The sequence below is a fragment of the Jaculus jaculus genome, chromosome X (genome assembly GCF_020740685.1).
Source record: "Jaculus jaculus isolate mJacJac1 chromosome X, mJacJac1.mat.Y.cur, whole genome shotgun sequence".
NCBI lineage: Eukaryota > Metazoa > Chordata > Mammalia > Rodentia > Dipodidae > Jaculus > Jaculus jaculus.
Genome location: NC_059125.1, coordinates 71,929,430 through 71,943,223, shown reverse-complemented (window position 1 = coordinate 71,943,223; position 13,794 = coordinate 71,929,430). Strand labels below are relative to the sequence as shown.

General features: G+C 38.4%; 1 protein-coding gene across 1 annotated transcript in view; it reads left to right on the top strand.

The window, feature by feature from the left end:
* The window catches only part of Brwd3 (bromodomain and WD repeat domain containing 3), a 162,077-nt gene that overhangs the window by 59,434 nt on the left and 88,849 nt on the right, over positions 1 to 13,794 (top strand). The window contains exons 9-11 of the mRNA XM_004669595.3: positions 9,534 to 9,634; positions 10,449 to 10,519; positions 12,112 to 12,212. Coding sequence (XP_004669652.1) covers positions 9,534 to 9,634; positions 10,449 to 10,519; positions 12,112 to 12,212 — 273 coding nt within the window. The remainder of the gene's footprint in view (positions 1 to 9,533; positions 9,635 to 10,448; positions 10,520 to 12,111; positions 12,213 to 13,794) is intronic.

The following is a 13,794-nucleotide window of genomic DNA, read 5'->3' as shown; positions in this document are numbered from 1 at the left end:
AACTATCTTAAGTTGGTAAAGACTATGGGGACCCTTGAAGTTGGACTGAATATAATTTACAATGTGTGATGGTTATGAATCTATTGGGGTCCAGGGGGAAAAGGTAATAGATTTACTAGATGGCCCTCAATATATTCAGTGTTTCATTAGTTTGTAGTTTACATCTGCAGCCACCTGGCTGGAGGCAGTGTCTGGGTGGATCTTAGGGTCCAGCCCTAAGGTGTGGTGGTGGGTTTGAAATTCCAATCTAAAGATATGCAGTGCCTACTTCTGCCTAGATTTCCTGAAGTGTATTATGTGACTTGTTTTGACTTGTGGCTTGTGGCTTTTTCTTTCTCTGTCTGGTCCTTTAAAGAGGGGGCCAACTTCTTCTACCATTATGAAACTGTAAACTTCAATAAATGTGAGAGCCAAAAGAAGGCTAGGACTCCTTACAACATGCTCCTCCAGAAACAAAATGTCCTGGATATCCATTACCTCACGGTCCCTGACACTACCTATACAAGACCATCATAATAGGAGGAAAAGATGACATCGAGAAACTGATTGAGGGGGGGATATGATGGAGAGTGGAGTTTCAAAGGGGAATGTAGGGGGAGGGAGAGAATTACTATAGGATATTCTTTACAATCATGGAAGTTGTTAATTATAAAAAAATAAAAAGAGGAAGAAATAAAAAAAATAAATAAATATCCCTTCCTTAATAACTATGCCTGGCCTGGAAGTTCATTTCAGCAAACCTGAAGCTGTTTTTGCCTCCTGAGTGCTGGGTTTAAAGGTGTGCACTACCACATACAACTTTATTCTCTTTTTAAAATTTCAGTATTTTATATTTATTTATTTGAGAGAGAGAAAGATGCAGGCATAGAGAGAGATATAGAGATTGGGTGTGACAGGGCCTCCAGCCACTGCAAATGAACTCCAGATACATGTGCCACATTGTGCCTCTGGCTTACGTAGGTCCTGGGGAATCAAACTGAGGAGGTCCTTTGGTTTTGCAGGCAAGCACCGTAACTGCTAAGCCATCTTTTTAGCCCTTATTTTTTATTATTGATAACTTCCACAATTATGGATAAGAAACCATGATAATTCTGCACCCCTCACTTTCTCCTTCACAATTCCATGTTCCATCATCATATGACCTCCCTCTTTTAATCAGTCTCTTTTATTTTGATGTTATCACCTTTACCTCCTATTATGATGGTTGTATATAGGTAGTGCCAGGCACTGCAAGATTATGGATATTCAGGGCATTTTGTGTCTTGAAGAGTGCATTGTGAGTCCTCCTATCCTTCCTTTGGCTCTTAGGGTCCATTGCAGAAAAGATGGTAGGAAGAAGGTATGATAAAGATGTTTGCATGCTGAGCACTCCTCTGCCACTTATTCTCAGCCCTATGGTGCCTTTTGAGACATCCCAGAGGTCACTTCCATCTGAAAAGAGAAGCTTCTCTAACTAAAAGAGAGAGTAGCATTAATATATGGGTATGAACATTAAGAAAAGTGGTTAGTGGGCAGTTTGGCAAGCATAAGATATGTATTTATCCAGACACCAGCAGGCATTACACCCCTAGGGCTCATGACTTCCTCAGTCATAGGTTTTCAGTATAAGGCATGTATTTCCTCCCGTGGAGTGGGCCTCCAGTTCCATTAGAGAGCAATTGGTTTCCCCCATAACAGACATACCACCTGTTGGCTCATTTGGCCTGGCTGGCCAAACTTAAGGCTTGTAGCGTCCACTGTTGTTTATCTCCATTGGTGATTTCACTCTCCCATGGAGCTGCATGCAGCTTAGTTTGTTTTAGCTTTCTATCAGCTGGTCTACAGAGAGATTTTCAGCTCAGCTAGAGCAAGATTTCTCAGTGACCATCCAGCCCAAACATGTGGAGTCTACAGCAGTAGGGTCTTACCATCTATTCCTCGTGGGAAACTAAAAGCCTTGGCAATAGCCTGTAATGTTTTGGGGACCTCTCTGGCCAACAACTCACTGGAAGATATCCCATCCCTGACATTGAAAATTTTCTAGTAACAATCTATAGCTTCTGGTGTGCCATTGCCCATTAAGGCAGGTTTTCATATGACTTATTTATACCCACTTAGATTTTTTTTTAATTTTTTTGTTCATTTTTATTTATTTGAGAGTGACAGAAAGATAGAGAGGCAGATAGAAAGAGAGAGAATGGGCACACCAGGGCTTCCGGCCGCTGCAAATGAACTCCAGACGTGTGTGCCCCCTTGTGCATCTGGCTAATGTGGGTCCTGGCAAATCAAGCCTCGAACCAGTGTCCTTAGGCTTCATAGGCAGGTGCTTAACCAGTAAGCCATCTCTCCAGCCCCCTGCTTAGATTTTGATTAACCCTCTCCTTTCCTTCCTTTACTCATTCTCTTCCCCTGACTTCACTTAGGCCTGGCCTCTGCTACTGAGTTTTATTCTAACTCACATACAAGTTCAAACATTTGTATCTAGGATCCACATATGAGAGAAAACATGCTGTGTTTGGCTTTCTGGGTTTAGGTAACCTCACTAAGTATAAGCCTTTCCAGTTCCATCCATTTCCTTGCAAATTTCATAATTTCCTTTTTCTTTGCCACTAAATAGAACTCCACATCTTCATTATACACTCATTAGTTGAGAGACATGTAGCTGGTTTCACTTCCTAGCTATTGTGAATAGAGCTGCAGTAAACATGGATGTGTAAGTATCCCTAAGGTAGTGTGATGAGTCCTTAGGTTATATGCCTAACAGTGGTATAGTTGGTTTATATGGTAAATCTATTTTTAGCTGTCTTAGGAATCTGTACACTGATTTCTACAATGGATGTACCAGCTTACATTCCCACCAACAACGTAGAAGGGTTCTTCTTTGTCTACATACTCACCAGCATTTATTGTCATTTATTTTATTGATAATAGCCATTCTGACAAGAGTGAGATGGAATCTCAAAGTCATTTTAATTTACATTTCCCTGATGTCCATTTATTTTTGAGGCAGGGTCTTAGTGTAGCCCAGGATGACATGGAACTCACTCTGTAGGCCCAGGTTAGCTTCTAACTCAGGGTGATTCTCCTGTGTCAGACTCTAATGCTGGGACCAAAAATGGGCACCACTATGTCTGGTGTGATCCTGTTTCAATATGATACCTAACATAAAATACAATGTCCATATAGTATTTGACCCAGTATTTGTGCTGAAGGTTCTTGATGTCCAAAATGATGTTCATTTAATAAGACGAAGTTTTACTCTTTTACTTGTGTTGAGTGGGAAGCAAAAACTCTTCATAAAACTTCTACACTTGGGTTAATGAAAACACTTTTAAAAAATTGTATTCATTTGTCTGTCTGTGTGTGTGTGTGTGTGTGTGTGTGCTTGTGTGTAAGTATGGATGTGTCAGGGCCTCTTGCCACTGCAAATAAATGCCAGATATTTTTGCCACATTTTCTGTATGGCTTTACTTGGGCAGCTTGGGAATGGAACCTGGCCTGGTAGGCTTTGTAAGCAAGTGTCTCAAACTGTAGAGCCATCTCCCCAGTCCACGGAAAACATTTTAAAAGAGGTCATTACTTATATTTGTCTGCTTTTTTATTGATATATCACCTGTTTATGGGGGACCAATTAGAAAGGGCATAACATATACTGAATCTGAAAATTTTCACATCAAAATTTTGATTAGTTAGAGTTATTTCATAGATTTTTCTCTTTTTAAAATAATCATGATTTTAAAAAATTACTTATTAATTTATTTACTTATTTGAAAGCAGAGAGAGATAGAAGAAAGACAGAGAGAATGGGGATACTAAGGCTTCTAGATGCTTCAAACAAACTCCAGATGCATGCACCACTTTGTGTATCTAGCTTTATGTAGGTAGTGGGTAATTGAACTCTGGTTGCTAGGCTTTGCAGGCAAGCACCTTAATGGCTAAGCCACATCTCCAGCTCATTTTTTCCCTGTTTCTTGCTTTTTCTAGAGGTGAGGTCTCACTTTTGTTGTTCTAGGCTGCTGTCAGATTCATGGCAATTCTTTTCCTGTGTTTGCTGAGTGCAGCACCACACCCGGCTTTTATTTCATATATTTTTTATTGACAAATTCCATAATTGTAGACAATAACCCATGGTAATTCCCTCTCTCCCCCACTTTCCCCTTTGAAACTCTACTCTCCATCATAACCATTCCCCTTCTCAATCAATCTCTCTTTTATTATGGTGTCATCATCTTTTCCTCCTATTATGATGGTTTTGTGTAGGTGGTATCAGGCATGGTGAGGTCTTAGATATCCAGGCCATTTTGTGTTGGTAGTAGCATGTTGTAAGGGGTCCTACCCTTCCTTATTTCATATTTTTTATGTTTTATTTATTTATTTTTTTTTGTCTTTCGATGTTGGGTCTCACTTCAGCTCAGGTTGACCTAGAATTCACTATGCAGTCTCAGGGTGGCCTTGATCTCATGGTGATCCTCCTACATCTGCCCCCTGAGTGCTGGAATTAAAGGCGTGTGCCACCATGCCCAGCTCATATTTAAAAAGTATTTATTTATTTTTTAATATTTTATTTATTTATTTATCTATTTGAGAGAGGGAGATAAAAAGGCAGAGAGAGAAAAAGAGAGAGAGAGAGAAAGACAATGGGCATGCCAGGGCCTCCATTGCAGACAAACTCCAGATGCTTTGTCCTAGCAATGAGAGAAAGTAACTGAAACAGTCTATACTAGTCTGTATTCTCAGCCACTTCTCTCTCATTGACCTCATCTTTTATGACTTTCATTCCTTGTTCACTGTGTTTTTTTTAAAATTAATTATTTATTTATTTGAGAGCCACAGACACAGAGAGAAAGACAGATAGAGAGAGAGAGAGAGAATGGGCGCGCCAGGGCTTCCAGCCTCTGCAAACAAACTCCAGACGCGTGCGCCCCCTTGTGCATCTGGCTAACGTGGGACCTGGGGAACCGAGCCTCGAACCGGGGTCCTTAGGCTTCACAGGCAAGCGCTTAACCGCCAAGCCATCTCTCCAGCCCTTCTCTGTGTTTTTGTTACTGGTCTCTCTTGTTTTTTTTTTTTTTTTGTTTTTTTTTTGTTTTGGCTTTTCGAGGTAGGGTCTCACTCTGGTCCAGGCTGACCTGGAATTAACTCTGTAGTCTCAGGGTGGCCTTGAACTCACAGTGATCCTCCTACCTTTGCCTCCCGAGTGCTGGGATTAAAGGTGTGCACCACCATGCCCGGCCTCTCTTGCTTTAAAAAAAATATTATTTATTTATTTATTTGACAGAGAAAGAGGGAGAGCGAGAGTGAGAGAGAGAGAGAGAATGGGCACGCCAGGGCCTCCAGCCACTGCAAACAAATTCCAGACACGTGTGCTCCCTTGTGTATCTGGCTAACATGGTTCCTGGGGAATTGAACCTGGGTCCTTTGGCTTTGCAAGCAACTGCCTTAACCACTAAGCCATCCATCCAGCCCCCTCTCTTGCTTTTCTTGAACACTTATTCTAAGTAAATTCCCATGTTTTTGTTTTCTTTAATATTTTGAGATAGATTCTTTTTGTTTTTTTCGAGGTAGGTTTTCACTCTAGCCCAGGCTGACCTGGAATTCACTCTGTAGTCTCAGGGTGGCCTCGAACTCATATTGATCCTCTTACCTCTGCCTCCCTAGTGCTGGGATTCAAGGCATGCGCCACCATGCCCGGCTTTGTGATAGATTCTTGCAGTGTAGCCCTGACTGGTCCATTAATTTCCTGTGTAGCTCAAACAAACTGCAAACCTTTGGCAGTCTTGCTTCAGGCTATCAATTGGTGGGATTTCAATATGCAGCATTCTGCCAAGCTGCAGTTACTTTTGCTCTTGTCATTTTCTATCTTTATAATGATCTTCTCTAGATATTTATATGGCTATGATATTTTTATAAACATCTTTTCATTTATTTATTTAAGAGACAGGGAGAAGGAGGCAGGTGGAGTGAGTATGGGCACACTAGGGCCCCCTACTACTGTAAACAAACTCTAGACACATATGCTACTTTGTGCATCTACCTTTACATGGGTACTGGGGAATCAAACTTGGGCCTTCAGGCTTTGCGTGCAAACATCTTTAGCCAGTGAGCCATCTGTTTCTCCAGCCGCCCTTATTTTTTTAGCTGCTTTATGTAAATGTCAACTAAGGGAGACCTTCTCTGACCTTACTACTATAATTATAAGTCCCTAACAGCCTGTATTTTACCTTTGCTATTTAATTTTTTCATAACAATTATCCTTTGGCATTCTATTTATTTATTGTTTACTTATTAACAGTTCTTTTAATTCATGACATATTATCCATTAAGTTTGTTTCTTTTTAAAACCAAAATTGAGGATAAATGATATAGTAATATATTAATAGTAGTTGCCTCCGAAGATGGCATTTTGCTTTTATTCTGTTTTGTCCATAAGAGGTATATTATTAATTTATATGTCAAGAATATATGCAACTTATTTTAACAATCCATAACATTTCTCAAATAAAATAATACAATTAAGTAGTCCACATGGTAGATATGATGATATATGGGATGCAATTGGTTGACTCCTAAAACAGATTGTGGATTAAGCTTTCTAATAGAAGTGTCTCCATCTCAGGAATGAAAATATGTAATAGGCAAGCTACATTTTTAATAATTTGTTTCTTAGCCATGAAGTATTAATGAGTAATATTAATGGACAATTTTGCTTCAATTTTGTAGTTTTTGTAGATTTTGTATGTACCAATTTGAAAACGTAAATGAGCTACAATATCTATAATGATCATTTTCTTTTGATTTGAGTTCCAAACATACTTCAATCTTTTTTTTTTTTTTTTTTTTTTTTTTTTTTGGTTTTTCAAGGTAGTCTCACTCTAGCTCAGGCTGACCTGGAATTCACTCTGTAGTCTCAGGGTTGCCTTGAACTCACGGCAAACCTCCTACCTCTGCCTCTCAAGTACTGGGATTAAAGGTGTGTGCCACTATACCCGACTTCATTCTTATATATTATAATCGTTAATCCTGATCTCATTGGAAATTGTCTATTATTTCTTTGAGGTTATTTTGGGGGGGGCAGGGCCTTGTGCATACTAGGTAAGCTGTCTAGTACTGAGTTCTCTAGTATTAGCCCTCCACTTAGGAGAATATATATATTGGTGTGTCAGGGCCTCCACCACTGCAAATAAATTCCAGACGAATGTGCCACTTTGTGCATCCGGCCTTGTGTGGGAACTGGTGATTGCACTTGGGTCATTAGGCTTTGCAGGCAAGTTCCTTAACTGCTAAGCACCCTCTCTAGCCCTCCCTTGAGGGTTTTAAACCTCACAGACATACTAGAAAATCTGGTCTTTTTTTCAGCTTTTTATTTGTGTCCTGGACATCTTAGAGCCCTATAGTGTTCCCTTCTCTGTGATCCTTTTCTAAGGACATGTAAAATACTGAGAGTCAGAGCCTGAGAAACATACTGTTATGGTGACTGTGGTTTATCTAGGATAGGTGTCATCTTTTAAATTGGCAGCATATATTTCTTTTTTAAAAATATCTTTTCTTTCTTTCTTTATTTGATACATAGAAAGAGGCAGAGAGAGAGAAAGAGAGAGGGAGAGAATGGGCATGCCTGGGCGTTCAGCCACTGTAAATAAGCTCCAGATGCATGTGCCTCTTTGTGCATCTGGCTTATTTGGATCTTGGAAAATCAAACTGGGATCCTTTGGCTTTGCAGGCAAATGCCATATCTGCTAAGCCATCTCTCCAGCCCCTCTTTTTGTTTTTTGTTTTTTGTTTTTTGGAGGTAGGATCTCACTCTAGCCCAGGCTGAGATTGAATTCACTCAAACTCACAGCTATCCTCCTATCTCTGCCTCCCAAGTGCTGGGATTAAAGGCATGTGTTATCATGCCCAGCCTTGTGTGTCTGTTTTTTAATCTGTTTATACTACAAGTATGAAAACAAAAATTTGACACTTAATTCTATTCAAGAAAAAAAAGTTGAAAATGTTTTAAAATTTAATGGGTCAAAATTAAAGGCACGTACCTTTTAACCTAGCATTTAAGGGGAAGAGGCAGGAGAATCAGCAAATTGTCAGTCATGCTGCTCTACATTGTAAGCTTCAGGCTATACAAGGCTGTATAGAAAGTGCACTTGTCTTAAACAAAATCCTATAGTAGTTGCTATATAAATATATATTTAATGCATTTATAATGATATAAATAGTAATGCATCTGTGAATTCATAAAAAGAGTATTATATTAAATAATTTGGCAGTTTTATTATTTTTTATTAAATATTTTTATTTGTTTATTTGCAAGGAGAGAGGGGGGACTGCAGCCACTCAAGCCACTGCAAATGAGCTCTAGATGCCTGTGCCACTATGCATCTGGTTTTACATGGGTACTGGAGAGTTGAAACTGGATTGCTAGGCTTTGTAGGCAAGCACTTTAACCACTCACTTGTCTCTCCTGGCCTATTTTTGGTTTGAGGTAGGATCTCACTCTAGCCCAGGCTCATCTGGAATTCACTGTGTAGTTTCAGGCTGGCCTCAAACTCAAAGCAATCCTCCTACCTTGTTCTCATAAGTGCTAGGAATAAAGGCCTGTACTACCACACCCAGATAGTGTTTTTCTTAGAACTGAAATATTTTATTCTCTTTTCAATTACTATTTTTTTGTGTGTGTTTTTTTGAGGTAGGGTCTCACTCTAGCACAGGTTGACCTGGAATTCACTATGTAGTCTCAGGGTTGCCTTGAACTCTCAGCAGTCCTCATACCTCTGCCTCCCAAGTGCTGGGATTAAAAGTGTGTGCCACAACACCTGGCTAATTACCATTTCTTGCAGTTTTTTTTTTTTTTTTCAAGCTAGAGTCTCATTCTAGTCTGGGCGGTCCTGGAATTCACTATGTAGTCTCAGGGTGGCTTTGAACTCACAGCGATCCTCCTACCTCTACCTCCCTAGTGCTAGGATTGAAGGCGTACACCAACACACCTGGCAAACTGAAATTCTTAATTTAATTTATGTAAGTTATATTTATTTATTGAGGTAGAACTATTTTTGAGGTATGGTATCACTCTAGTCCAGGCTGACCTGGAATTCACTATGTAGTCTTAGGGTATCCTCAAACTCATGGTGATCCTCCTACCTCTGCCTTCCCAATCCTAGGGTCATAGGCATGTATCACCACACTCAGCTAAAGTTCAATTTACAATGTGCTTTATTTAAAATTACTTAGAACAGGAAAACTGTATATTTCATATAAAGTGTGTGTGGGGGGCCACATGTGGTCATCAGAAGATAACCTCAGGGTGTTGGTCATTACCTTCCACCTTGTTTGAGACAGGGTTTCTCATGTTGTTTGCCAGTGTAAATGTCAAATTAGCTGGCCTACAAAAGAATCAAGATTAAATGTTCAGAAACATGTGTATTACTTGCATTCAGCCTTATGTGAATTCTTGTCATCCAGTCATCCAAACTCCTGCTGTCAGGCTTGTGAGCTTGTACAACAAGTGCTTTTAACCACTGAGCCATCTATCCAACCCCCTTATTTTTTTTTCTCATTTTAAGTTCTGTCCATCAACTAAAGGCACAACCAGATACCTCACTTCTACTGGTGCTGATGGAACAATCTGTTTCTGGCAATGGCATGTAAAAACAATGAAGTTTAGGTAAGTTTACAAGAATTTTAGGATTATTTTGTGAAAAATCAAGCATGTTTATCTTTATGTATTACCTGATTATAATAGCCCAAGTATTTGAATATGTATATGTGTGTTTTGAAATAAATACTTTGATCAACAAAATGCTGAAGAATCTAATTTGATTAGGACTTAATGAAGTTTTAAAAAATATTTATTTGAGACATAGATAGAGGCAGGGAGAGAGAGAGAATGAATATGGGCATGCTAGGGCCTCCAACTACTGCAGAGAAAAACTCCAGACACATGTGTCACCTCATGCATCTGGCTTATATGGGTACTAGGGAATTGAACCCGAGTCCTTAGGCATTGCAGTCAAGTGCTTTAACCACTAAGCCATCTCTCTAGCCCCAAATAATTTTCTTACTTGTTTAAGAAGTTTTCGACGTAGGGTCTCACTATTCCTCAGGCTGACCTGAATTTACTATGTAGTCTCAGGGTGGCGTTGAACTCAAGACAATCCTCCTACCTCTGCCTCCCAAGTGCTGGAATTAAAGGCATGTGCCACACCCCCAGCTTAAAGAATTTTTTTTTAATAATTATAGTAAATAGCATCGTAATATCCTTGTGAAACTGTTGTTAGTAGTAATATTGATTGCAAATTATTTTTGTAGGGCTTAATGAAATTTTAACCTGAAAAGTACTAATAGAATTTACTGGCCATTGTTGTTGAGTTTTTTTTCTATAATACTGAAGCCAAATAGACCAATATTCAGCAGTGTGTTAAGGTTCTTACCCATTAGAGGAACATGATAAAAATGAAAATATTTACTTGTTTCTTTAGAGATCGCCCAGTGAAATTTACAGAGAGGTCGAGACCTGGAGTTCAGATATCTTGTTCATCTTTCAGTTCTGGTATGTATCAAAATTAAATATTTTGCGTCACCAAAATATTAAATGATTCACATAAAGAAAAACTGTATATGATTTAGTATTAAGAGATTTTTAAAAAAGCATACAAAGAAAGGGAATCATGTTATATTATGTGAACCTGATAGGTTAATTGGCATATAGTAATTTTTTCTTATACATAATTTAATGTATTTTACATAATATAGATTTTATTTGGTAATGGTCATCTAAAATCCCCACCCAAAATGTCCATTAGCAGAAATGTATACTGTCTAGCCCTATTCCATTTAATGCAAAATATTTGCCCTAACTTTACAGAAAAGCATACATAGATGTAGTTCCATATCAGATACTTTATTAACTTATTAGTTTAGTTTTGGTTTTTCGAGGTAGGGTCTCGCTCTAGCCCAGGCTGATCTGGAGTTGACTATGTAGTCTCAGGGTGGCCTCACACTCACATCAATCCTCTTACTTACCTTTGCCTCCTGAGTGCTGATATTAAAGGAATGTGCCAACATGCCCAGCCAAGATATTTTTATTCTTTTAAACAGTGTTTATACATCCTACCATTTTTCTTATGTCATATATATATATATATATATATATATGTATGTATGTATGTATGTATGTATGTATGTATGTATATATAATTTTTATTTTTTATTTTTTTGGTTTTTCAAGGTAGGGTCTCTCACTCTAGCCCAGGCTGACCTGGAATTCACTATGTAGTCTCAGGGTAGCCTCAAACTCACGGTAATCCTCCTACCTCTGCCTCCCAAGAGCTGGGATTAAAGGCATGCACCACCACACCAGCTCTTACATTATATTTTATATACTTTTATGTAAAATGTAAAGATTAATTCTTTAAAAATGTTTATTATTGTTTAATGTCCATAACCATGTATTTCACATAATATATAATTGGTAGATTTTATTAGTTGAATGAAATAATTGTCTTAATTTTCAGTCTCCCTCCATTTATTTTCCCTTTCCTCCCTCCCTCTCTCACTCCCACTCTTCCTCCCTTCTGGTACCATGGATTGAACCTTAGGCCTCATATATGCTGGACAAACACTATTATTGAGCTATATACCCATTCCTTTTTTTTTTTTGTTGTTGTTCTTTTTCAAGGTAGGGTCTTACTCTAGCTCAGGCTGACCTGGAATTTACTATGTAGTCTCAGGGTAGCCTCAAACTCATGGCAATCCTTCTACCTCTGCTGGGATTAAAGGCATGTGCAATCATGCCCAGCTCTCATCCTCCTCTCCTCCGACTTTTTTGACAGATAGGATCTCATTAAGTTGTTCAGGCTGGCCTTAAAATTACTCTGTACACTCAACATGCTCTGAGTTTGTGATTTTTCTTTCCCAGCCTTCTTAGATTATAGGCATGTAACACCTGGCCCAGCTCTCATGTTTTTCTTGATTTTTCCTTTATTTTCTCTGAAATATTAGTATTTACTTAGCACTTAGAAGACAATCTTGTATTTCTCAAGGCTTGTTACTATAAACAAAATAGTATACAAGCAAAGAAACAATACAGTTCTTTGTAAAGCTCCTTGGTACTGATTGGTGTCCTTTTTTTTAATATTCTAGGTGGCATGTTCATTACAACAGGTAGCACTGACCATGTGATTAGAATATATTATTTGGGTTCCGAGACACCTGAGAAAATTGCTGAATTAGAATCACATACGGTAAGAAAAGAACAAGAAATTTAAATATGCTATTTTATTTTTTAATACCGCTACAAATTTGGTCTCATTTCTTTTAATCTGAGTCCTACTTTAATATAGATATGTAGTCAAACCCTTCGTGCCAAACTATATTTTTTTTTAAGGGAGGCTCTAGTTCTAGCCCATGCTGACCTAGAATTCACTATGTAGTCTTAGGCTGGCCTTGAACTCACAGCAATCTTCCTACCTCTGCCTCCCAAGTGCTTGTATTAAAGGCATGTTCCACCATACCCAGCCAAGATGTCTCTTTAGCAATGAAGGAAAGTATAAAATTCTGGATTTATTATGGTAATTTTACTTAGGAGTTCTATTTGAGTACCCAGGGAACCCTGTATGCTACAAAGCACTGATCAGGGCTGGAGAGATTGCTTAGTGGTTAAGGTGCTTGCTTCCAAAGCCAAAGGACTCATGTCAGCCAGATGCACATGGTGGCACATGTTTCTTAAGTCTGTTTGTACACCCATTCTCTGTCTCTCTCTCTCTTTCTCTCCCTCTTTCTTTCTCAAATAAATAAAATAAATATTTAAAGAAAGCACTGATCAACTGAGATGCATCTTCTGCATGAAAATCCCCTTTTAAACTTGTTATATTTTATTATCTGATATGTGTATTACTTAGATCTATATTATGTTCATAAGAAAAATAGTTTTTGTGAATTGAGCCTGATGATCTTTTTCTTAATTTATTTTTTCTTAAATATTTGTTTATTTATTTATGAGAAAGAGTGACAGACAGAGAGTGAGTATGGGTGCACCAGGACCTCCTGCCACTGCCAATGAACACCAGATGCATGTACTACATAGTGCCATCTGGCTTTATGTGGTTATTGGAGAATCAATCCTGGGACATTAGCTAGTGCCTTTAACTGCTGATCCACCTGTCCAACCCAGAGCTTGTTGATCTTAATGTAGTCTTCATCAGCATCACCAGACTCAGAGAAAGTAGTCCTTCTTAACATTAGCAAGTTTTGTTTATTTTTTGTCATTATTTCTTAATTATCATGCCAACCAATGGATATCGCTTTGACATATTCATAGAGATATGTTACTATACTTTGTTCTTATCTGTCTTCCAGTCCCTCTCATGCACTCTTCCCCCTTTTGGCTCATCTCCTTCCTCCCTATAAATAGTCCTTCCTGATTTTATTTCCCATATTACACTGTACTTTCTTAGTCTCCATTTAGACCCCCTTTTCTTTATGGCCTATTTGACATAATGATACCCTGTTCTATCAATGATCTTGCAAATGACATTTGAGAAGACATTGCTTTTATGACTAAGTAAAATTGCATTGTGTATATGTATCATGTTTTATCCATTCTTCTGTTAGTAGACATATAGGCTGATTCCATTTCTTAGTTATTGTGAATAGTAGAGCATTAAACATGAGTATGCAAGCATCTATGATATGTTGACTGAGATCCTTTAAGTACATACCCAGAAGTGGTATAGCAGAGACATATCCTTGTTTTAATTTTAGGCTTTTGAGAAAACTCTATGGTAATTTCTATAGTAGCTTCAGCGGTTTACATTCCCACTAGCA